The 25,343-nt window shown below is 42.7% G+C and overlaps 1 protein-coding gene across 1 annotated transcript; it reads left to right on the top strand.

Annotated features, from left to right (window-relative positions):
- Window positions 1-5,229: 5,229 nt before the first annotated feature.
- Window positions 5,230-25,138, top strand: LOC113569628 (stabilin-2-like). The gene is given in 53 exon segments (XM_035528536.1): window positions 5,230-5,337; window positions 5,634-5,714; window positions 6,013-6,165; window positions 6,301-6,360; window positions 6,615-6,710; window positions 7,160-7,243; window positions 7,293-7,404; window positions 7,523-7,700; window positions 7,887-7,980; window positions 8,074-8,232; window positions 8,466-8,561; window positions 8,691-8,786; window positions 8,955-9,014; window positions 9,235-9,371; window positions 9,562-9,670; window positions 9,847-9,924; window positions 10,011-10,100; window positions 10,239-10,346; window positions 10,427-10,558; window positions 10,887-11,015; window positions 11,154-11,222; window positions 11,628-11,714; window positions 11,894-12,089; window positions 12,250-12,345; window positions 12,527-12,572; window positions 12,861-12,940; window positions 13,039-13,164; window positions 13,354-13,427; window positions 14,100-14,171; window positions 15,693-15,812; window positions 16,020-16,064; window positions 16,201-16,281; window positions 16,379-16,525; window positions 16,609-16,749; window positions 17,249-17,308; window positions 17,931-18,107; window positions 18,315-18,404; window positions 18,628-18,774; window positions 18,954-19,016; window positions 19,255-19,378; window positions 19,551-19,700; window positions 19,966-20,070; window positions 20,176-20,277; window positions 20,530-20,723; window positions 20,868-21,009; window positions 22,446-22,579; window positions 22,674-22,839; window positions 23,578-23,684; window positions 23,980-24,099; window positions 24,191-24,340; window positions 24,502-24,750; window positions 24,909-24,977; window positions 25,080-25,138. Coding segments are annotated over 53 exon segments (5,898 nt in total). The 3' UTR covers window positions 25,089-25,138.
- Window positions 25,139-25,343: the final 205 nt, after the last annotated feature.

Raw genomic sequence — 25,343 nt, 5'->3', positions numbered from 1 at the left:
AGAGAATGAGTATACAAAGAGAAGAGAAGGGGGCCCATTACCACGCCTTGTGGAACACCAGTGGAGAGTCCGCACGGTTTGGATGTGGATCCTCTCCATGTCACCTGATAGGACCGTCCATCCAGATAGGACTGAAACCATCTCCAAGCAGAGCCAGTCACACCAAGCCCGGAAAGAACAGAGAAAAGAATGTTGTGTTTCACTGTATTAAAGGCTGCTGAAAGGTCTAGAAGAATCAAAACAGATAACTGTTTGGCAGCTTTAGTGGCATCAAATTTCTCAGTCACCGCTACGAGGGCTGTTTCTGTAGAATGTGCCAGTTTGTAGCCAGAGTGATCATGCAGCTGGTTCTGGGTGAGAAAAAGAGACAATTGATTATAAACTGCTCGTTCAAGGGCTTTTGAGAGGAAAAAGAGAAGTGATACCGGTCTGTAGTTGGTAACACTGGAGCTGTCAAGTGTGGCCTTTTTGAGGATTGGTACCACCCTGGTGGTTTTGAATGCAGTAGGCACATATCCAGAAGATAAGGAGTTGTTGACGATGACAGAGATGAAAGGAAGCAGATCTCTTGCGATTGTCTGGAACAGAGCAGAAGGATTCAGATCCAGCGGACAAGTAGTCAGATTGCTGGAAGTCATAAGTTGAAGAATTTCATCTTTGGAGAGAAGAGAAAAAGAAGTCAGAGAGTTGGATGTTGAGGAATGCACATTATTTGGAGGAGTGGGAACAGAGGAAAAGGACTGGCGGATTGCTGCAACCTTCTCCTCAAAGAAGGTGATAAAATCTTCCGGAGTAAGAGATGAGGATGGGGCGGGGGGGGATTAAGGAGAGAAGAAAAACTACTGAAGAGCTTGCATGGATCAGATGATGATGATGATTCGAATTTCTCCCTGTAGTAGGAAGACTTTACAGAAGTTACTTGCAGTGAGAACTTGGAAAGGAGAGACTTGTATGAGCTAAGATCTGAATCTATGTGAGATTTCCTCCACCTCCTCTCTCCAGTCCTTAGTTCTCTCAAGTGTTTCTGTTAGCCAGGGGGCAGGTGGGGAGGACTTAGCGGGTCTAAAGGAGAGAGAGCACAGAAGATTCATTGATGAGGAGAGTGTAGAAATGAAAGTGATTTGTAACTGTATCCAAAGAGAGAGAGGATAGAGAGTCAGGGTGAGGAAGGGTGGACAAAATAGTAGAAGTAAGGGAAGACGGAGTTATGGAGTGAAGATTGCGATGGAGGAAGGAGGAACATGTTGGAGAGGACTGGATGGAAAGAGAAGGAAGGGAGAGAGAGAAGGATAGAAAGTGATGGTCCGAGAGGTGGAGGGGGGTGACTGCGATGTCCGATGTGGTGGTGGTACGGGTGAAAATCAGGTTCAGAACATTGCCCGCTTTGTGAGTCGGAGGAGAGTGGGTGAGGTCAAATGCTGTCAACAGTGGAAGGATGCAGAAGGAATGCAGCTTGTCTGATGGAAGGTTGATGTCACCAAGCAGAATGAGTGGATTTCCTTCAATGGGGAAATGACTCAGAAGGATGTCGAGCTCATCAATGAAGTGATCTAGGGAACCTGGAGGGTGGTAGATGACAATGATAAAAAGTTTGTTGGGGAAAGACACTGTAATGGCATGAAATTCAAAAGAGGAGATGGAAAGTGTAGAGAAGGAAAGTGGAGTGAAACGCCACTCTCGGGACATTAGTAAACCTGTGCCACCACCCCTGCCAAGACACCTTGGAGAATGCATAAATGAAAAGGCAGTGGACAGGGCAGCTGAAGTTGCCGAGTTCTCAGGGGTGATCCATGTTTCTGTCAGAGCCAGGAAGTGAAGCAATGCTGAGATGAAGTCAGCCTTGTGGACAGCAGATTGGCAGTTCCAGAGCCCTCCTGCCACCACGATATGTGATGGTGTGAAGCATTGTGAGTCAGTGAGGTTGCTGAGATTGCTGAGATTGCGACGTCTATGATTGTGTCGAGGAGATCTGTGGGATATGTGGACAGGAATTGTCAAGCACATTTCAGATGCTTGATTTGTGGATGTATGAGATAAAGGATTGAGATAATATGAGAAGATACATGTGTCTGTAGCGGAGTCGTCCTAATTTAAGTCAGTTCAATAAATGCTCAGCCCGCCCCTCAATTCACACCTAAGGTCAGGGTGAAACCACACCTGTAGTGAGTAATCACCGCTACCAAGCAACTAACAACTAGGTTTAGACAACAAGCCTTGAATTTCACAGAATCTAAGACAAAAGTAAGTGAACTCAGAGCCTACCTTAACCAGCCAGATGATAATCCACCGAGACAAAGCAAAGCACAGAGTAGATAATTGTGCACTGTAGAGTCTCCCGATGTCATAACTAGTACAATCTTTGCAGGCAACATCAGACTATGATTACATGTGTGTCTGTAGAATTCTGTGTTGATGTGACAAACCTTTCCTCACGTCTGTCCATTTAGGTATTGAAACACACGGCCAGTGATTAAAGGCAACATAGGTAATTGTGTACTGTAGAGTCTCCCGATGTAATAATTGGTTCAATCTTTGCAGGCAACATCAGACTATGATTACATGTGTGTCTGTAAATTTCTGTGTTGAAGTGACATGCTGTTCCTGACTTCTCCCTATTTAGGTATGAACACACAAGGCTAACGATTATAAGCAAAATGGGTAATTCTTCAATGTAGAGCCTCACATTTTGCAATTTTCCTCAGAATGGTAGTGTGAATATATATTTCCATTTTGGTTAAAATCAGACAACCTATGACAGCATTTCAGTGATATGATAATGGTACCCCTTTGATCAATGCCACATATAGTTAAAAAGTCAACATTATTTGATAATTATTTAGTTTCAGACTTTAAAGATTAAGTGCAAATTTTATATTATTAACGAATGTGTCAAAACTAAACATGTTTGAAAAGCATTGCAATTGCAAAGTTGTTTGGACTCCTGCAAAGAGTCCAAGTTTGTGTTGCCAAATTTAACTATGTAGGAGATATACTAGATTTTTTAGTATAGTGCCCCCAAGTGGCCATTTCCCTTGAAACCTGACTATGTCTTAGAGAATGCATACATGACAATACAATTCAAGTTTGATGTGGATTGACCAATGCTTAGCCTGTAAAATCTGTACTGAATGCTGATTGGCCGATGGTATCAGTCCTTTTTGGAGATATAGTATCCCTGTTTTAGGTCCTGCTCCATACGTGCATACAGATGTTATGTAGCAGTTTCACATTTGCTGGACAATCTGAGTAGGTGTGATAGTTTCTTGCCTGTGATGGTGCCCCCTATTTAAGCAGGTGCACCAAAATGGTTGACTTGCCCCATATCCAATGGGGGACATGTCTGTAAAGTTTGGTGTCATTGCATTGAAGGGTTCAACTTATTTGATTGGCATGTAGAAACTACACAGTATAGAAATCCCCAGATTTTTTGATATTTCTTGTGAATGTCTGGATACCAGATTTGTGTAGGTTTGGTGAAAATCCTAGGAGTTAGTGTTCCTACATGTGTGTGATTTTGCATATTATGCAAATAATCTCAAAATATAAGTGGTTGGAGCTTATGGCTACTTATGGCTACTTTTTGTAGACTGGAAGACTAGTAATTACCTGAAAAAAGAATTTTGTCTTTGTAACGTTTGCCTGAGTGCCGCAGGACGCAGAACAGGATGCACATACTCCCTCGACTTTGTGAAACATTTAATAACATCGAACGTATAAGACAATGGTGGCACTCACACATAACATGAACAGTGAACATAAATACACTTTCAGAAGCAGCTATGTCCTGACCTCTGACGTCACACGGACAGTTCACTGTTTTTGTACCATGTAACAAAGCTGTCAAATCAACATCTGTGAGTTTAGTCATACAGACCATTAATCATATCATTATATACACACTATTGTTCAAATCTTTGGAATCACTGCACTAGTGTTCTTAATAATCCACTTTTTTTGTGGATACGTACATGAAATTATTATAATGTGATACTAGAATTTAAAAATTCATGAATTTTCAAAAAACATAAATACACAAATAGTTTTGTCCAGAATTATGTAGAATTGTGCAGATGACTCCAGAATGCTTCATAGACATGTATAGAGCGAGTTAATAATAAAATTAATATCCAGAATACTTCACAAAGGGGTGGAAAGCAATGATCAAATCTGGAGGCAGAATATTTCAGGAGAAATTGCATTAAATTCAATTTAATGAATTATTCAATAGTTAATGACCTTTAGTTCGCTAAAATACTAAATGATAGTTTAGAATGAATCTACATACATTATTTAGACCTACATTGCATAAAGTTGCAATAAAATATAGTATAAATATGGGAACCCAAATTTTTGTAGTAGTATGAATGATAAAAAAGTGCAAAACACATCCATGTTACACACTCTCACACACACACACGCACACACACACACCCATGTGCATCGTACTGTTCTGCTGCTGCAGGTGAAAACTGGTGGCAAATGAGGCGAAGGCCTGATACCTCGTCAAGTTGCACATGGTTGCCATGGAAATGAACTCTGACACTCTGAAGAATGGAATACTCTATTACACGCTGACAGGGAAAACTGCTGAATCAGTAACTGAGGTAGAGGAGTGTGTGTGTGTGTGTGTGTGTGTGTGTGTGTGTGTGTGTGTGTGTGTGTGTGTGTGTGTGTGAGGGAGGGAGGGAGAGATAGACAACAAAAAAGAAAATTGAATATTATAGAAATAGCACTCTCACTATCTCTCACTGTCACTGTCTCTCACTGTCTCTTTTTCTCTTTCTTTCTCTCTCTTTCTCTCTCTCTTTCTTTCTCTCTTTCTTTCTCTCCTAAGCCTGAGCAGGTTAAAGTCCGTATCCGTGGCAGCCGTAGGAAAGGCCTGCTTCTGGAATGGAGTGATCCACATCACTGATAAAATGATGGACACGGTCCCTCCTACTGTTATAAGTGACAGTCAGGTGTGTTCTTCAGACAAGCCTGATGCTTTTAATAATACTGCTGTAAATCAGGAAATCCTTCTTTCTGAGTTATTAAGTAAAATAAAACTCTTTTTTAAGAATTTGCTCTTTGAATTCAGGAAAACCTGATGAAGATTCTTTCTGACAATGGAAAGTTCTCCCAATTTAAGTCTCTCCTTGAGGTATTGGAAAATTGTCAGAAATGTCTACATATGCAGTAAATGCGCATGTATGAAACTCTAAGTCTGTCTCTTTGCATCAGAAAACCAACATGGTGGCTGTTTTGGACGAGGCAGGTCCCTACACAGTGTTTGCTCCAAGAAACACCACCTTTTCTTTACTGAAGGACAGTTACCTAGACTACCTTGTATCTGATGAGGTGGGTCTGCACTGCAAAATTTCTACAGTATTTTATATTTAGCATCACTTAACTGGAAACAAGTTGATCTTTCCCTTTATATTTCTGTTCCTTTCATCTCTGAAGGGCAATTCAAAACTACTGCAACTGATGAGAAACCATATTGTTTCCTCTGCTCAGGTGAGTGTTTCTGCTTGGACAATGTAGTAGGAATGTGGTGTCCCTTCTGCATAGCATATTGAAACTTTACACATGATGCTACCAAACGTCTTTTTCTGTAATTACACTCATGTCTTCTTTTCTTGCATTGAAATCAGCTGAGTTTTAGCTATATCATCTCAAGTGCGCAGACTGTGTCCATGGCTAATCAAGTTCTAGCATTTAATGTCACCCTTGTTGTGAGTACTCAAGAATTTTCACACTTCATTTCATGTAACACTTCACCAGGAAATGCTGGCATTGCTAAAATGTATGAGAAGAAGGAGTCAGTCAACAAACACACACATGCTGACCACCTCTAGCTGCATTTACAGTTGTTCAAATAGGAATGTGGTCTGGTACACTGTGGCATGTCAGTTATTCCCATTTATTATTCGGTCATAAAAAGTCTCTGGCTGATTCTCATTCATGTTTAGGTATGTAAGTAGTGTTTGTGTTGGATGGACACTTCCCAATATGGTTTCTGCTCATAATCAGGGTCAAATTTTGATCAACGGGGTAGCGGTGGTTGAGACAGATGTTGAGGCAAAGAATGGACGTCTCTATTCGCTGGATGGGATTCTAATCCCGCCCACCATAGAACCCATCCTCCCTCATCGGTGTGACGTTACTGAAAATGTTAAATATAAGGTGAGTTTTGGCCATGCATCTAGAAGTTGCGTTTGATTTAAATCTGCAGAATCCCACGTCATCTAAGAAAAAAAGCTACTTTTGCTTGTTGGAGTGAGAGCTTCTATGGAAGACCATTTTGTCTTTTGTCTCCAGGGTCTGTGTGTGAGCTGTTCATCAGTCACCAGGTCCACCTGTCCAACAGGTGTCTCAATGGTAAGAAGATGCCTTCTTCATAACTTTTATTATTGTACGCCGACTGAAGTCATATAATTCAAAACATTTTATCATTAACAGGTTTACAGAAGATTTACAAATACCTAGTAATCATTATAGCTGCATGTTTGTCTGAGTGATAGAAAAGAGTTTAAGGTTGATTGTGTTTGAGGTTTTTAGTGTCTATCTTGAGGTGCATATCTAAATTATCTTTGTATATCTACATTTCTCTCCCTCGTGGCCCTTTTGTGAAGAACACGTTTTCCAGGGGCTGTGTGTACATGAAAAAGTCTCTAGGCCTGAATGTTCCTGTTCTGGGTTGCAGCCTGTTTTGCAGTGAGAACCGTACTGTGAGTATGAGAACCAACACCAATCACTTCATTTGTTCCAGCTCTGCTCTAGCATGCATTGCACCAGCCTTATAGGAGCTGGTCATCGAAATGTCAGTTTCAGCAATAATAGAATAAGCCAAAGTTTCTGGGACTGGTGAGATTGGGTTCATTATGAGGCTTTACCTCCACAGATTCAACATGCCAACTTCTTTGTTTTATTTATAATAAGAGAGAATCCAGCCAATGCATGTGCAGTAGTTCGGTCTAACACACTTACATATGCTCAGGGCACAAAGTCACACTGTCATAAAGTAAACCTCCAGTAGATACGTTTATCCCTGAATTTTGACACTAATTACTTAAGAGCAGAGTAGATTTGTATGTTCTTTGTACAGCATTTTGGGTGTTTTGTATTAAAACTGAAGCTAAAGTAGGACATGATGTCTCTCTTTCTCCATGTTGTGAAGACCCCACAATGCTGTAAAGGCATTTTTGGATCAGACTGTTCCCCTTCGCCTGGATTCACTGCCCCCTGCTCCTCTCATGGCATGGTACACATGCACACGCACACCCCACTTCACAACTCTCCCTTTGTTTCAGTGCTTCGAGGGTATAGATGGCAATGTCACTTGTCAGTGTGAGCCCAACTTCAAAGGGTCCCGTTGCCAGTACTGTGCTGACCCCAACAAGTACGGCCCATCCTGTGACCAAAGTACGACTCCAGAAGCATCGGAGTACCCTCCCATATCCATAGATCAGATCCATCTTTATCAGCCTCGACTGTCATAAGAGCTTCAGTAATCTCCCTTCACCTCTTTCCTGTACCCCAGCCTGCGGGTGTGTGCAGGGCGTGTGTGACAACCGCCCAGAAGCCCACGGCACGTGTAAGTCAGGCTCCTGCAAACCAGGTTTCTCTGGGCAGCTCTGTGATAAGCACACCCAGCCTTGCGGGCCCAAGCAGCCGTGCCACACCCATGCTGACTGTGTCTACAGCGAAGGAGAGCTCATGTGAGTGCCCCGCATTTGCCCCGTCCTTAATCTGCTCTTAACCCCGGTTTCGGTTAAGATGTAGAAGTAAGGCTGTTTTCTTTTTTTTTTTTATTCACTTCATCATATGGTATGAAGATGTGAAGGAACAAATTTTTCCAGTCAGGGAGAGGTGTGTTTCATTTTACTTGTGTATCTTTGTTCAAGGTGTGTGTGTAAGCTGGGTTTCAAAGGGAATGGATTCCTGTGTGTGGAGAGCGACCCGTGTACTTCACCTCCCAACGGAGGCTGCAGTAACAACGTAGGTCAAGAATGCATTTGTGTGTGTTGGTCCGCGCGCACATGTGTGAATGCGTGTGTGTGTTTCTGAATGTCTTTGTTTTCTCTCTCTCAGGCTAGGTGTATAAAAACTGGACCAGGCACCCGCAGGTGTGAGTGTCTGAAGGGGTGGAAAGAGGATGGAGATGAATGCCAGCCTATCAATAACTGTGTGGAGCCCTCTAGAGGCGGGTGCCATCCCAACGCGTCATGCGTCCACGTAGGCCCAGGACAGGTGAGACGGGCTGCTGCTTAACCCAGACACTCAGTCCAGCAGAGACTCTAGACTAAGGGCACTTGCACAGCATAATGTGTCATGGATGTTGCCTTAGAGCCACTTTTGCCTACTCTACATCAGTCCTTTGTACATCTCCATTGTTCCATCCATCCATACATCCATCCATCCAGACATTAATTCAGCCTCTGTGTTTGCTGAGCTTGTCAGTCATTCTTTCTATTTTTTTCCAGAATTACTGTATGTGCAAGAAGAATTACCGTGGCAATGGGAAAGATTGTGAGGCTATCAATCAGTGTGTAGATCAAATGGGAGGATGTCATCAGCATGTTAGTGTGACACACACACACACGCACACACACACTTTCAGATGAGTTAACATCATAATAGCATTACACCATTACATGAGATGGTCATGCCATTATTGTGGGAGTTAAATGATCACATTATTCCTCCAGGCTTCTTGCTTGTATGGGAATCAAGGGAGGTTTGAGTGTGTATGTCAGATGGGTTATTCAGGAGATGGGAGCATCTGCTATGGAACCCTGGCACAGGTATGACAGCAGAATACTACACGGTTTATTAGTATTTCAGTGATTTTAGATAATGCTCTGCCATATGTTAGACTTCACAGAATTTAATCACACTGAATATGAACATCTGAACACTGAGAAACATGAATATCCGCACATAAACAGGATTATTTGCATTTTCTTCTAAAGGACGTGGAAAACAATCCTGATCTGAGTGAATTCAATACGTGGTTGACTAAGTTTCAGTCTGTACTTTTTTGAGAATTAAGATATAAAGTCTATCTAAATTATTGATAAAAACATTTTTTTATGCAGATTGTGTTAATAATTAATATGTTCCTAAGTCACTTTTTGGAACTGATCTTTGAAGGACTGAGGCAAAGTGTATATCAGAGGTAAAGGGTAATATGTGTGCTCTGTGGGGAATTATTACGGGTGTTCTGAGTGTCTCCTCTGGAATGGGCTGCAGCGAGCAGACCTCAAGGACATGCTGACCGAAGGCCAGAACATGACTCTATTTGTGCCATCGGAACAAGCCATCGGCAACCTGAACAAAGACGACCGGGATTACTGGCTGGCCGTCAGCAACCTTCCAAGTCTGGTCAAGTGAGTTCACTATCACAGTGTAATCTGCACTAGTGTAATCTGTCACCTTGCCACATCTCTTTGGGTTGCATACACAGTTGCTCTTGGTGTAAAATCAACAGTGGTCAGTCATGAAATGCAGTGGAATGTCATATGATATTTAATGACTCTTAATGGTTGCTCATAATTGGTGTGTTCATTCTGTCCTCAGGAGTCACATGGTTTCTGGGTTCTTTGCTTTGGCTGAGCTCCGGAATTCACCTTCTCCAGAACTAGTTTCCCTTTTGAAAAAGACACTTCCTGTTTCCTGGACCAATGAGGTAAAAAGACTGTGGGGATTCTATCATTCTATCTTTATAGTCACTCACACACACACACACACACACACACACACACACACACACACACACACCTACACATTCCAAGCAATTTTATTTTAAAAAAGGCTGTAATGAAGGGGATTTTCTCACTGGGTATATTCTGTATTTTTCATTAGACCACCAGAGTGGCTGGAGCTAAAATTGTATCAGGAGACATTGTTGCCAAGAATGGATTCATTCACCTGATTGACACAGCAAGTGTTAAAAAAACCCTCAGAAATGCAGTGGAATCCTCGTACTGTTATGTAGTGGAAATGATAGACTGGTGTTTCTTTGCCAGGTTCTCATCTCTGATCGTAAGCTGAGCGAAGGTTTACTTGAGGTGCTGAACCAGAGACAACAGTTCTCTCTCTTCAGGGACATGCTTCTTGTGGGTATCCCCTAATGCTCTTCTTGTAGGTCTGTCATACTGCCAGTCTCTCACAGGGAAGGATATGATTGTCTCTCCTTAGCTTTTATGGTGTAAGCATCATTAACGTGATTAAATTTAGCTTTTCTGGTGCTTTAGAAATTCAACTTGACTGAGGAAATGGAGAGCGCCTCTGGTTTTACATTGTTCGCACCTACGGACAGTGCTATTACTGAATATCTGAAGAACACCGGAGAAAGCTCATTGGTACTGTACACACACACACAAACACACACACATGTTTGGTGTTTGTTTATATGTGATAGTGTGTGATTTCTCCAAACTAGGACCTGAATGTGACACGTTACCACATTGTGCTGGGTGACACCCTGAGGCAGGCGGACCTGCAGGATAGCCTGTACAAAGACACCATGCTGGGTTTCTCCTATCAGATAGGCATTTTCTGCAAAGACAGTAACGTAGGTCGACTCTTTACCCCTGTGAACGGGGAAATCATAGGAACATATGGGATGTAGGAGAGATGTGCGTTAAACCACCCAGTACCCATGAGAACAGCTACTCTGTTCCCAGTCAGTTGTGGAAAATGGAGCCTAAATGCTCACAGACATGCAGACAGACACTCACAGACAGAGACTCAAAGACACTCACAGACCCACACAAACATGTCTCCGTCTTCCCACAGTAACGCTAGTGAATGAGGAACAGTCGAACCCTTTCATACAAAGAGGGCATCGAGAGCCGCACACTTAATAAATCTCTCTCTCTCCTTCTGTCTTTCCTTCTCAGTTTTGGGTGAATAAGGCTCTGGTGACTGCTACAGACATTTTGACTTCTAAGGGGATCATCCATGAAGTGTCTGCTGTACTGAAGGTGCCCAGGAACCGCTGTGACACAGCGCCCACCAAGATCGTCCAGGTGATTCCCTCTGCTGTGCACAGCTCTCCCAGACTCTCTCACCCGCCGCACGCCTTCACAGGCAACAGGGCAGACCCACTTTGCTGAGCTGTTTGTCAGGCATGAGTTTGTGATCTTCTGGAATAACACTGTATGCAGGGGCAGTGCATGGACTGCTTTCACCCAACCGAGAGCCGTTGTCCCCCTGGAACCCAGCAAGTATTCACGGTAAAATCAATGGCACATCTCTAAAACAAGCTATTCATCTAAAACACACACATTAATTACTTTATGTGCCACTGTTTACAACCATAATCTAGTCAGTTTAACCAAACATTAGTTTAGCTTTTTAAATTCATTCAGTGCTCATTTGGGAGTGTGGCTGTGTTTCATAGATGTGGCTAATGGTATTTTTACATTTACATTACATTTACTGTTTTTACATTTAAATTTCCATTTTTACATTTTTGCATTGAATTCAATATTATGTTCTTGTTCATATAATTTTGTTTTTATCGGTGTCACTGTATTGTTAATAAAACTTCAGTCTCACCTGGGTTTTCTGGGTAAAATGAACATTTAAATGGAGCAGACTGACATGTCCTGATTTTGTCTCTTTTTTTTTGCCCAAAGTCCATAAAAAGGACCAAATGTGCATATAGCAGGAGGAAACACGGGATGTTCATTGGCTGTGAGGCTTCCTGTCAAAAACGGACCATCGTACGTGAGATTTTTAAATTCCTTTCTTCTGTAAGATGTTTAAATGATGGTGCTGAATTTTGCACTTGTTGGATTGAGTATGTTTTAACACTGATGTGATTTTACTGTTATTTTGTCATCATTAAGTTTTGATTGGAGGGAGGTTCCCTCTCTTGTTTTCTCTCCCTCCCTCTCTGTAGGTAAGGAAGTGTTGTGAGGGCTTTTATGGTGTTAACTGTGAGAGCTGTCCAGGGCCAGAAGGCCAGCCCTGTTTTGGTAACGGTGTGTGTGTGGACGGTATTAATGGTACAGGAGCGTGTCGGTGCAACCCTGGCTTTAACGGCACAGCCTGCGAGTCCTGCCAGACGGGAAAGTACGCCACCCACTGTGACCAAGGTATTCCGCCGTGGAATCTACCTTTGTAACGTACCTTTGTAATGTACAACAATGTAAGTTCCCAATACACTACAGGTAAAAGCTTGTTAAACCTCCACATATTTCTCTCAGTCGTATTTGTTCCCTTTTTCCCTTTTTCTCTCTTTTCCTCTCACTGCAGACTGTAAGTGTGTGAATGGTCACTGTAATGATGGTCAGGAGGGGGATGGCACCTGCGAATGTGACGTTGGATGGAGAGGAATACTCTGCTCTATAGGTGAGGAATTACACACACACACACACACACACACACACACACACACACACACAAACACAAACAAACACACACACACACACACACACACACACACACACATACACACACACACACACACACACACAAATTTAATTTCTTTTTTGTGATGAGAAAAGAAACTTAGCTCCGTGTTTTATTTCAGCCATAACCACAGACTCATGTAAAGGGACGTGCCACACCAGTGCAAAGTAAGTGAGACCCTCTCACTCTCAGCCCCCTCTCACTCTCAGCCCCCTCTCACTCTCAGCCCCCTCTCACTCTCAGACCCCTCTCACTCCCTGATCCCTCTCACTCCCTGATCCCTCTCACTCCCTGATCCCTCTCACTCTCAGCCCCTCTTCTCTCTGACTCCTCTCACTCTCTGAAACATCTCATGCTCATACTCCTCTTTCTGGGACCTCTAATATACCTTTATATTTGTCTTAAAATGTGCGTGTTTTGTTATAACTTTGTTTGAATGTGTGTGTGGTTTTCAGTTGTCTACTGAACGTAGCAGATAATTCATATTACTGTAGATGTGCAGCTGGTTACCAGGGCAACGGTACATACTGTACAGATAGGTAGTGGTTTAAAGCTTTGCCCCTTGTCACGTTACAAAGTGAAATTTGAGACGCGGCTCTGTTTGTATATGTGTGTGGGTGTGTGTTTCCTCAGCGGTGAACGCTTGCGCGAAGGATAATGGCGGATGCTCCTCCAGCGCTGTGTGTAAGATAAGTATCCCAGGACGCAGGAAGTGTGTGTGTAACCCAGGTTATGCAGGGGATGGAAAAGTGTGTGTGTGTAAGTCTGACATGTCTCAGTTTCAGTTGTGATGTTTCTTGAGTGTGCATGTTTGTGTGCATGCTTGAGTGTGCATGTGTGTGTGTGTGTGTGTGTGTGTGTTTGGGCACTGTAATGTGCTGTTGGGGCCAGTGTACTGTCCATTCCTTTGTGCGTCATGTTGATGACTTTGGCCCTCTCATTCTCCAGCAATCAATCCATGTCTGGACGGTAGTGGAAGCTGCAATGCCTATGCAGACTGTGTACACACAGGCCCAAACAAGGTTGGTTCCCCGACCATGTGCATGCGCATGTGCATCTGTGCTTGGTTTTCATATGTGTAACCTAGGGGTCGTAAGGGCAGCACAAAACAATCAAAACCCTGCCATTAAGCAATCTAACAAGCAGAGCATTACAGGCTAAGAACATTAGAGAGTGAACATAAGACTTAAAGCTTAATGCCAAATACAACAGGGGAGTATACAAGCAGTCAACGGACAGCTAAAGAGGACTACTTAGAGGAGGAGTAAAGAACACCTCCCAGGAGGAGCAAGGAGCCAAAACCAAAGCAGGAGGTGTATGGTTAGGCAGAAAGACCCGAGAGGTGCCAACAGCAAAGACACAAAAGACAGAGGAGATCTTGACAGAATGCTAGAGTATTGCTTTTTAGTAGATTCACAACAACAACTACTACTACTGCTACTACTACTACAAATACTTATTCTAATACTAAAACTAATGCTACTAGAGGAATTCTATTAATACTAATACTACTACTATTATTAATACTAATACTTCTAAAACTAATATCAACTTATATAACAAACTTAACTTATGAACCAGGTTCTGATTCCCAGTAATGGAGGCTGCAACCCAGTTGGTTTTATATACCTGAATTTGACTTCAATCGCAAAAATTAAGTGAAGAAATAAAAGCACTGTTCACTATGCTTTCAGACAGCATGTGTGTGCAAAGCAGGCTACTCTGGAAATGGACAGCAGTGTAATCCTATCAATTTGTGTTACAAGGTAAGAAAGCCTCTGGACTATGAGCCCAGCACAGCAAAACCCATTTGCCTGTAAAATGCACTCAGCAGCCTATCTTGTACTTACACTCACTAGATATTAGGTACAGAGTGTTATCATGCACAGGAGTGTTGCTGGGGTTTTTACATGTGGAACTGAGATCCACTGACCAAAATTAACCAGTCAGCTGCAGCCTTGTAAATCATACCATTAATCAAGAGTTTAATGATGGCCAACATAAACTATGTACAGCAACCGGATATTCAGTCTCTAACTGTGCACTGGCCGTTTCTACCTTAAAGTGGCGATCAACTAACTAACTGATATTTTAGGACCTCTCCTAAAGTGTTCTGGATCATATTAAGAAGTCTGGAGTTCCCATTGTCCAGATAGGTAGTAATGAAGACAGCTGTAATGTGGAATCCCCAGGGATCTGTTCTTGGTCCACTTTTATTTAAGCTATACATGCTCCGATTAGGCCAGTTCTACAACACAATAAGATTTCCTATCAATGTTATGCAGATGACACACACATATACACTTAGTTCTCTCACTGGATGATTATCCTAATAGACACTCTGTCTCTGTTTGTAGCACATAAATAACTGAATGACAGAATTTCCTGAAAGTAAATAAAGACAAAACAGAGGTTATGATATTTGGCAACAGAGCAGAGAATCTCTAAATTGTTCCCCATCGTGAATCTAGGGATCTAAAAATGTAGTAAGAAATCTCAGCCTTAGAAAGTTCTTGGAGATCTAATAGACCCAGGACTGACCTTTACTGGCCATATCAAATGAATATTAAGAAACTATAAGGGTATTAAGAAAGGCTTAATGTTCCAACAAGACCTTGGACACTTTTGATTTTATCTCCAACCAGGTTGACTAATACCAGTTGACTACTAGTATATATTTTGATCACTTGCTCAAGGAGTAAAAACCCAGTAGGTCTCTGAGATCCAAGGATACAAGGCCCAGAATGTGGAGCCCAGAATTTAAACCAAACACGGAGAAGCAGCATTCTTTTTTCTTTTTTTTTATGCATGACTGATAATAACTCCAAGATGAATTTAGATGTGGCCCAAATCTTTTTAAATTGAGGTTAAAAGTGTTACTGGTCATAATTGAGCTCTCTGTATTAATTTATATCTGCAGCACTTTATTTTATCATTATTTATTGTTCATCTTTTATTTTCATGTATTAGTTATTGCTGTGTAAATCAGATGTAACTATTTTTCACAAAAACTTCCTGAGGTTATAGATCTCGGGATGAAAAACAATAAAATTATTTCATTATTTTATTTCATTCACTATTTTTGTGTGTTTGTCTGACGTGCTTTGAATTGGCACTGTGTATGAAAAGTGCTGTACACATAAACTTGCCTTGTTTTGCCTTCACCTAAAGTAGCTGGTGTATGCATGTAATCTGGCATCACAGGGTTTGGCATGTGTGACTGCACTGAGCCCTAACGTAATAAATGAATGTGAATAGCTGTAATCTATTCATCTGATCCTTGTCAGAAAAATGGAGGCTGCCACAAGCAAGCCATCTGTATGATAACAGGGCCAGGTGAGAGGAACTGCACCTGTCGCAAGGACTACATGGGAGATGGGATGACCTGCAAAAGTAACGTCATGCAGGTGAGAGCCAAGGAGCGTTCTCTCTCTCTCTCTCTCTCTCTCTCTCTCTCGCTCTCTCTCTCGCGCGCTCTCTCTCTCTCGCTCTCGCGCTCTCTCTCTCGCTCTCGCTTTCTCTCTCTCGCTCTCGCTCTCGCTCTCGCTCACACACACAAACTCTCTGCCATCTCATTTTCACTAACTTAAATGTGTCTCCCATTGTGCCTTCAGGAGCTCCGAAACAGAGAGCTGACAAGTTTCTTCTACAGTGTGTTAGTGAGTCTCAGTCATTCATTTGAAATGTATTATTTATGTGTTTTCTAATCATTATTTTTCTGTTTTCTTGAACCCTGTGTTACAAAATATTAGTTAATGCAGGCAGGAAATAATCAGCATATGTTTATGCTTTCAGTGGTCTGATGCTTATTTCCTACAAGGACGTGGTCCATACACTGTGTTTGCTCCTAACAATAAGGCACTTAAAAAGGCAGAAGTACGTCCAAGTGTTTTATGAAACTGCCCAGTGTGCATGTTGAATGACTGGACCAACAGTCCTCTCGGTCACATCATAATCCTGCATCACTTCCCAGTACCAGAAGCCAGAGAATAAAGAGAGCAACGCAGCGCTGGTCCTGTACCACATCGTGTCATGCCGTATCCTGATGCCGGAGGACCTGATGCAGCCCCGTAACCTCACCACGCTCAGCGGGGAAACGCTCACCATCTCCTACTGGGAGGTCGGCATGCTGACCTCAACAGAAAAGAGCCACTTCACTCCGTGCAGTCCTACTGAGATGTATAAACTGTGCTTTGTGTGCAGGGCTCGATATATATCAATAACAAGGCCAAAGTGGTGTACAGCGATCAGGAGAGCAACAACGGGATTTTCCACGAGATCGACACGGTTCTCATCCCCCCCAGCTTCCAGAAGCTGAATGGAATGAATAAGTCTGCCAGCCTCGTAGGTGTCGGCATTTATCTTGAGACTGTCTTGCGTATGGAAGATGCAAACCACTAGTTCAGTGATATTATCATGCAGCAAAGTAAATACCCTTGAAGGTTTTGCCTCTTTTGACCAACTTTGTCAGACAAATCTCTTGATCTAATGTTAATGGTGTGAATAAATCCAGGTTTCCTCATCTATCAAATGATGCTAGGAATTATTTTGTTATTATTTATTTAAAAAAAAAACTTTGAAGAAATGAGCTTTCACATAGCAAACCCCTGACCTCAGCACCTGTTATTGCCTCTTTTACAGAAGTAGCTTCAGAGGAAATTTAACTTCCACTGTTAGATTAAGTCACTTTAAACTACTGAGAGCACAGGAATGAAGTTTAGATTCCACATGTTCCCAAACATAGCAAACAACACCAGCTGTACAGGGAGTGCACTTAGAGATTTATTCAAAAACACCAAATGACCTCTAACCTGGACTTTATTTCACCATTTATTTCTGGCAGCCTGACCTCAAAGATGTAGCAAATGAACACGGCTTCAAGACATTTTTCAAACTGTTGGAGGTGCGTACAAGAAAAATCAAATCAAATCACTTTTTTTGTTGTCACTTTAGCACAGATGTGAAAGTGAGTGAAAAGCTTGAGTAGATAGTCCCCCACAGTCTGTAAGTACACAATGTATACACATTAAATACAGAATATATACACATTAACATACACCCTTTATGCTGTGTTTCCAGAAGGTATAAATATATAAGCTGTGAAATATACAGATGTACACATTTCTATTATAGAATATATGGATTATGTTCAAATACAAGGTGTGGATAGAGTTGTACATGATATAGTTGTGTCAGTAAAGGTTTAGATGTACTAGAATTGCATGGTATGATCTGTTCAGAAGTTGTCCCTGTATTGTACCATACACACGGCAGTATGGACGAGAGTGTGATGAAAGCTACAAGTCAAAGTTGGGAGTCAAGTTCATTTGTATTTGTTTGCTTGCTTTGTTTGCTTGTTTTGTTTTTATGGTTTGTTTTTATCAAATGGTTCTGGAATAAATTTTATTTTGAGCGTTCAACCATGTAAATGGACCACCCAAAGCAAAACCTTCAAAAAAAGTGTTGCTGGCTTCTGCTCTGCAGAAAACACTCCACACTTTTGTGACTTGGTCTGTTGTTGCCAGGACACGGAGGTGATGGAGCGGGTGCAGGACCGCCTCCATCAGCCTGTCACGCTCTTCCTCCCCACCGACTCCACCATGGCTGCCCTGCCTCAGGAGCAGAAGGACTTCCTGTTCGGCCTGCAGAACCGCGCCCAGCTGAAGGAGTACCTGGAGTACCATGTCCTCCATGATATGAAGGTAAGGCAGTAAGTTCATTCAGTGCAGATGGTAGCAGGCTGGACCCTGTTCAGACAGAGCTCAGGAGGACCTACGTCACTGTTTAGAGCTCCACATGCCTGCTGTGCATTGTGTTTCTGATGGAAGTTCCAGCCATAGAGGAAACTGAAGCTTGTGCCCTTGTAATCCTGGGTATATATGCAATGATTTTGTATGTGTCTTTTTTAGATGCAGTCTGCAGAAACGATTCATTTCAGTTCAATGAAGACCCTTCAGGGTTCTGACATCTCTGTGAGCTGCGTCGGAGAGGACCAAATAGTGAGTGATGGAAAAGTCTTGGACTCAGGAGAGGAGCTTCAGGAGAGCAAGGACCAATCAGGGAACAGAGAGCACTTTCCAATCTGTAGTTCAGTGTTGTGCTGTGTGTGAACTTGGGCCCTTCATCTTAAACAAGCCATGCTGAAAAGGATTGAATGTTATTTCTAAAGTTAAGTTGGCTACTTTACCATACTTAATATTATTGATATCACTCACTTTGTAGGGTGAACTGTACATCAGTGACAAAAGTTGTCGGATTGTAAAGAGGAACCTAAAGTTCAATGGAGGCTTGGTTTATGGTATTGACTGCTTGTTAACACCTCCCAGCCTTGGGGGGCGCTGTGATCAGAAGGACACTGTAGACATCACAGTAAGTTCCACATAATTCCGATCTATGCTGACAAAATCCTCTACTGATATGCAGCATGCATATTATATGCAAATTATATAAATTACATACTTCCTATTTTAAAAATGTTTCTTAGCTATGCTGCACTCTCATTTTGTATTATATAAAGATTATATAAATGGTTTATTTTCCTGTGGTAGATGCCTTGCAGATATTGTGCTGTTACAGTCTCATCTGATTGCCCTTCAATAAGTAAACCAAAGGTATGTTTTCTCTAATCACAAATCCATGCCCATTTCACTATGTACACATAAATGACTACCTTTCCAAAAAATCAAAAATGCTTCATCCAACTCATACAAACACTATGTGAAAGATATTACTTTTGTTTTATATGTATTTTTCCATGAAGATCTCTCATTTGAGTATGTTCCTGTAGTTACCTTAAGACTAATCATTTCTATATGTTACATTTTATTTTAACATGTTTTTGGAATGCAGTCTATACAGAGGTGCGACCTGCCCAGACGCTTCTCATCTGTGAATGCTGGATGTCAGTCTGTGTGCACCATGGTCATATGGAAGCCCAAGTGCTGCTCAGGTTACTACGGCAGGGATTGTCTCGGTACAGTAGTCCAGACTTCATTCACATTTTACTAAAACTCACTAATCATGTTCTTGATGTCAGCTATATTTGGGCCCTTCTGGGTTCTTAGACATTGTTGCTTTTGCATAATAACAGTGAAAGTGATGGTGGCTTTGTGTGTGTGATATTCTCACTACAACCTGTTCTCCAGCCTGTCCTGGAGGACCAAGATCCCCCTGTAGTAACCATGGACAGTGTGATGAGGATCACCTAGGCAACGGCACCTGCACATGTTTTCCTGGGTACCAGGGAGTGGCCTGTGAATTATGCATAGATGGCCACTTTGGACCAGAGTGCAAAGGTCACATTCTCTGCTGAACATGTAATAATCTAATTGAAAAGTGTTTGCAAAGCTGAATAGTGAACTACAGCATGTGAATTTATGTATGCATCTTACTAGACTTTTTGCTAGTATGAGACAGTTTAATTATACATTCAGTTTTCCACACATGAATGACACAAGCACTGTGCCATAATCATATCCATGAAAAGCTTTTTCAGGTGGAATGGAGGAAGTGGAAATTCTATTGAATGTTTTTTCTCCCCCTCACTTCCTGTCCCCACAGCCTGTAACTGTTCTGAACATGGATCATGTGATGAGAGTCCAGACGGTACAGGTTCCTGCTTCTGTGATGAGGGCTGGACTGGTCCACAGTGTGAACACAAGCTGGGTACGGCACACACCCACCACATCTCCACATTGTTTGTACAGCATGGGGGATGTGAATGTTCCTTGTATCTGTGCTGAAACCCTCGCTGCCTTTCTGATGCCGTAGCCGACAGCCCTGTGTGCGTCCCTGCTTGCCATGCAAAGGCGGTGTGTGCCAACTCCTGTGTTTGTAAACCATTTTACGAGGGAGACGGGCTCACCTGCACAGGTAAACACTACACTTCTCCAGTCTGGCCTCAGCTCTCATCCTCCTATAACCACTCCTTCAATGCAACTACTTCTCCAGAAAGGAACAACCTGACAGACAGAAGTAGTGGCTTGTGCTCCCTTAGTCTTTGGTCTGTGTAGGAAATGAGATGCGATCGAGAAAAGCTCGACCTCTCTTTCAACAGACATATCGGACCAGCGGAGATGATGGCTCACTTGAAACCATTCTCCAATCTCTTTCCCCTGCCTCCAGTGGCTGACCTGTGCGGGTTCTGGAATGGAGGCTGCTCGAAGAACGCCAACTGCTCCCAGAAGGAGGAGAAGGTGAACTGCACCTGCTTGACGGGCTACTCTGGAGACGGCCATGTCTGCTCGCCGGTGGACCCCTGTGTTACGGATGATAACGGAGGCTGTCACGAGCATGCCATCTGTACAATGACTGGAATAGTGAGCAGGCTTCTCTTCCTCTACACCTACACCTTCCTCTACACCTGCATAATGAACTGTATATTTTTTATATGGTGTGTGTGTGTGTGTGTGTGTGTGTGTGTGTGTGTGTGTGTGTGTGTGTGTGTGTTTGTAAAACCCCAGAATAAGAAGAAGTGTGAGTGTAAGCCTAACTACATTGGTGATGGTCTGGAGTGTGAGCTGAAGGTGCTTCCAGTGAATCGCTGCATGCAGGATAACGGCCAGTGTCACTCTGACGCTCAGTGCACTGACCTGCACTACCAGGGTGAGAGTTTCAGCCTCTCTCTGTGTAACTGGAATGTCCTAATATACAATTGATTTGGTAAGTGATTGGACAGTAGCACTGTACATCTTTTCTGCAATCCTGTTCTACACGTAGTCCATTTCATGGTCACAGGAGTAGTAGGATGTGCAAAGAAGCCCAGGGGTCTGGTTTCTTCTTCCAGCTTCTCCTGGGGGATCTCCACGCTTCCCCAGGCCAGCTTGGAGACGTAGTCCCTCCAGAATGTCCTCGGTCTACCCATAGTCCTCCTCCCTGTTGGCCATGTCTGGTATACCTACGGCAGGAGGTGACCACATGGCATCCTTATCAGATGCCTGAACCACTTCAACTGGCTGCTCTTAACAGCGGCTCTGCTTTACGCTCCTCCAAAGTTCATGAGCAGGTTATGGTTGGGAAATAGTAAATTGAGAACTTGAATTTATAGCTCAGCTCCGTCTTCACAGCTACAGTCTGCCACAGTGACCACATTACAGAAATTGCTGAACTTATCCTATGGTTGATATCACAATTCCTCTTGCCATCACTTGTGACCTGAGTTACTTAAACTCCTCCACTTGGGGTCAGGTTCTCACCCAGAGGGAGTGTGCCACTCTTTCCCAGGAGAGCACCATGTCCTTCAACTTGCCTCCTTTTCTGCTTAAAGGTGTCCCTCACTGTTAAAGTCCACAACCGGGTTTTTGGGTTGACGCTATACCAGGCACTGAAAAAGATTTAGCCACAATGAACCTGCTTCCACAATGGAGATCTTGAACAGGGTCCACCCATACTCAGTGTCCCCAATTACTCCAGAAAGTACAAGAAGCTCTCTTCAAATCATTTGGGAAGGTGGTTCCAAGCAGACCCTCACTATATGTTTGGGGCTACCAGGTCTGACCGAGAATGTTCCCTGCCATCTGATCCAACTCAGCACCAGATTGTGATCTATTGACAGCTGCGCACCTCTCTCCACATGCGTGTTCAAAACATAGCCTCAGGTCAGATGACACAACCACAAGGTTAATCACTGACCTTTGGCCCAAGGTGCTCTGATAATATGTACACTTATGAGCAGCCTTGTGTTCAGACTTTGTCTTTGTTGTACACCAATCATGGATAGTACAGAAGTCAAATAACATCCCACCTCTTGCTTCAGATTGGGCAGAACATTCCTCCCAGTCACTCCTCTCCAGGTTTCCCAGTCATTGCCCACCATATTTGTTTTGTAATAAAATACTGTCTGTAATACTGTTTGTTCAGAATATCAACTTTCTTTGGTCTGTACTAGGGAAACCCTGCAAGAATGAAAATTCTCACATTGTTTCTCTATTTGAGTGAAATATAAGTAACTGTATGGATAGCTGTTTATTTCTTGGCCATCAGGGTGAAATTGTAGGGTTGAGGCTAAATGTGTAATCTACACTTTAACTGCTTTACCTCAGATAAGACCGTTGGGGTCTTCCACTACCGTTCTCCACTGGGAGTGTACAAACTCAACTACACACAGGCCCAGGAGGCCTGCAAGCAGGAGGGAGGCACTATTGCTACATACACACAACTGTCCTATGCTCAGCAGGTGGGTGTAGATGCAAGTAGGCACACTGAGCATCTGAGCAAGAGATAGAGATGGCTGTGCGGTATGTTTGACGTCCTATCTGTGGGCCACGCAGGCTGGGTACAGTCTGTGTTCTGCCGGGTGGCTCGAGCAGGAGCGCGTGGCCTATCCCATGAGCTATTCCCACCTCAAATGTGGCTTTGGTCATGTGGGCATCGTGGACTACGGCAAACAAACTGACCAGAGCAGGACCTGGGACACGTTCTGCTACCGGCCAAAGGGTAAGACCATGCAGCTTATGACGGTGTATGACAAACATAAAACATGTTAAACATGACTGTATATCTGTACATCTGTATATATAGATTTAGATTTATACTCAATTAACCTGTTACAACAACTGTAGATATGGTACTATACAATGGATCTGTACATTCTGTAGATTGTGTACATATATACTCAACCATATACATTGTACATTGTGTATATAATCATAATATACATATATTGTACATACATTGTTAATATATTTTTGTACATACATAGAATATATATTTATCTGTATATATATTTTTTTCTCTATGCACCCCTGGTTGTCTTCCTCAGTTTGGACAGAGCACTCTCCACCATTTCACTGCGTGTTGTACTGTGTATGACTATATATGTGACAAATAAACCAAACTTGAACTTGAACATGTTAAACCCCATAGTTCAACTATGACTCCAAACTCAAACCATAACCTCAGCCTCAAACCATAATCCCAATATTTAACTATAACAACAACCTTAAACCTTAATTCCAACTTCAAGCCAAACTATACTGAGCCTCAAGTTTGCATTTAATACAACAATCCATGCTGTTAAATATAGATGGTGCGTGTGTGTGTGTGTGTGTGTGTGTGTGTGTGTGTGTGTGTGTGTGTGTGTGTGTGTGTGTGTGTGTGTGCGTGTGTGTGTGTGTGCGTGTGTGTGTACGCACGCGCATGTTTATTTATTTGTTAATATTATTGTTTTACCAGATGTGAAATGTGAGTGTAAGATGGGCTACATTGGTGATGGATACACTTGCACTGGAAACCTGCTACAGGTTCTCTCCTCCAAGCCCAACTTTTCCAACTTTCTGTCAGTGAGTATAACAGCTTACAAGCTGCATGAAAAACATGTTCTGCACTTTCCAAACAGAATCCCTGGAGTATTAAAGAAAACACTCCTGAGTAAACTGCATTACAGCCAGTTTGTTGTTACCAGAACATATTACTTCTGGTTTTATCAGAGTAGTTCTTAAGGACTAGCATTCTATGCTGTGTACATTGATGCACTGATATCAGATGCACTCATATCAGACTCTTGCCACCAGATTTGGCTCTGATGTTCCCCAGTAACTGACACTGACTGGTCTTATAAATTGTTCCCATCCCCAGCAAATCTTGAATTGCTCCAGAACTTCAGCATCAGGTCAAGAGTTTGTGAGGCGTCTCAGCAACATAACCACCCAGTCCTCCCTGTTTGTGCCTGATAATGACGGTCTCTATGAGAACGAGGTTGCTTGGTCCTCTGCATACCACACAGATGTCTGCATTCTTCATGAGTCAAGATTAAAGGTGTTTCACACTCCCCCTCTCTCTGGAATAGACACTGTCCTACAGGGATTTAGAGCACCACCTGCTGGATGGGAGAGCTCTGGTGCTGCAAGCTCTCATTAACGTCAGCCATGTTTGAACACATCTGGGACATACACTCAGTGTGAAAGGGGTTCCTAGCCTGCAGAGCCCCCAGACACTTGTAAACATTTACCTCATTTAAGCTGCATTATAGCTAGTGGATGTTCTAAATAATTACATTTACTTCAAGTCTAAATCAGGCATGCACAATGTCTCCTGAAAACTGTGTTAGTGGATGCAAATAATTACCAACAAAGTTCAACAGATCCTTTCTGCCTCCAGGCTTCCTCTGGATATGTCAATGACCGTTACATTATCGAATCTGACATTTTTGCATCCAATGGGATCATCCATGTGCTGCATGGACCAATGAAAGCTCCACCCCCTTCGGCCCCTTCCCTCCACCCTGCCCACAAGGCAGGGATGGGCATCGGTGTTCTGCTACTCGTCATCCTTATCGTGGCTGGAGCATTTGTGGCCTACCATTTCTACACCCAGCAATCCAAGCCTTTCCAGTTCCACTACTTCAAGGTTAGTGTGGACATGGTGCATCACAAGATAGCAACATGTTTTTAATATGCAAACAGAAAAATTATTCCAAACATGTGGTGAAAGATTTAATAAAAGGAAAATTAATTAGACTGTTAGTGTGTATATGCAGTATGCAAATATGAGTGTTTGGATTTCAGGAAGATGAGAATGAAGACAGCAGCCCTTCCACACCTGCCCCAACTGACCCCCTCCTCCCAGTAGATGAGGTAAGTAAAAGAATTACAGTTACAGATTACAGTTATGCATAATTACAGTTACAGACTGACGAGCAGCAGATGGTTGCCAGTGACTCTTATGATCTTCTGCAGGATAGCTGAAGAGATGTGGGATCTCACTCAGACACTCTCCTTACAGCTCAGAGCCTGAACTGCTGTAGAGCAGCAGGACACTCAAGTGCTGCAGTACCTTAGCCGACCATAAGAGGGCCAAAGAAAAAAAGAACAAAGTTTGAACGGCAGTTTCATAATGCTGAACTGAAATGAACTGGACATTGACGACCCAGTAAAATGGGAAGTACTTTTGTGATTGTGTGTAAAACTGTTTAGTCTCTGTGTGCATGTGTTGTGTGGTTG

Source organism: Electrophorus electricus, chromosome 7, assembly GCF_013358815.1.
Source record: "Electrophorus electricus isolate fEleEle1 chromosome 7, fEleEle1.pri, whole genome shotgun sequence".
Classification (NCBI taxonomy): domain Eukaryota; kingdom Metazoa; phylum Chordata; class Actinopteri; order Gymnotiformes; family Gymnotidae; genus Electrophorus; species Electrophorus electricus.
The sequence above is the reverse complement of the archived record's forward strand: the minus strand, read 5'-3'. Positions and strand labels throughout refer to the sequence as shown.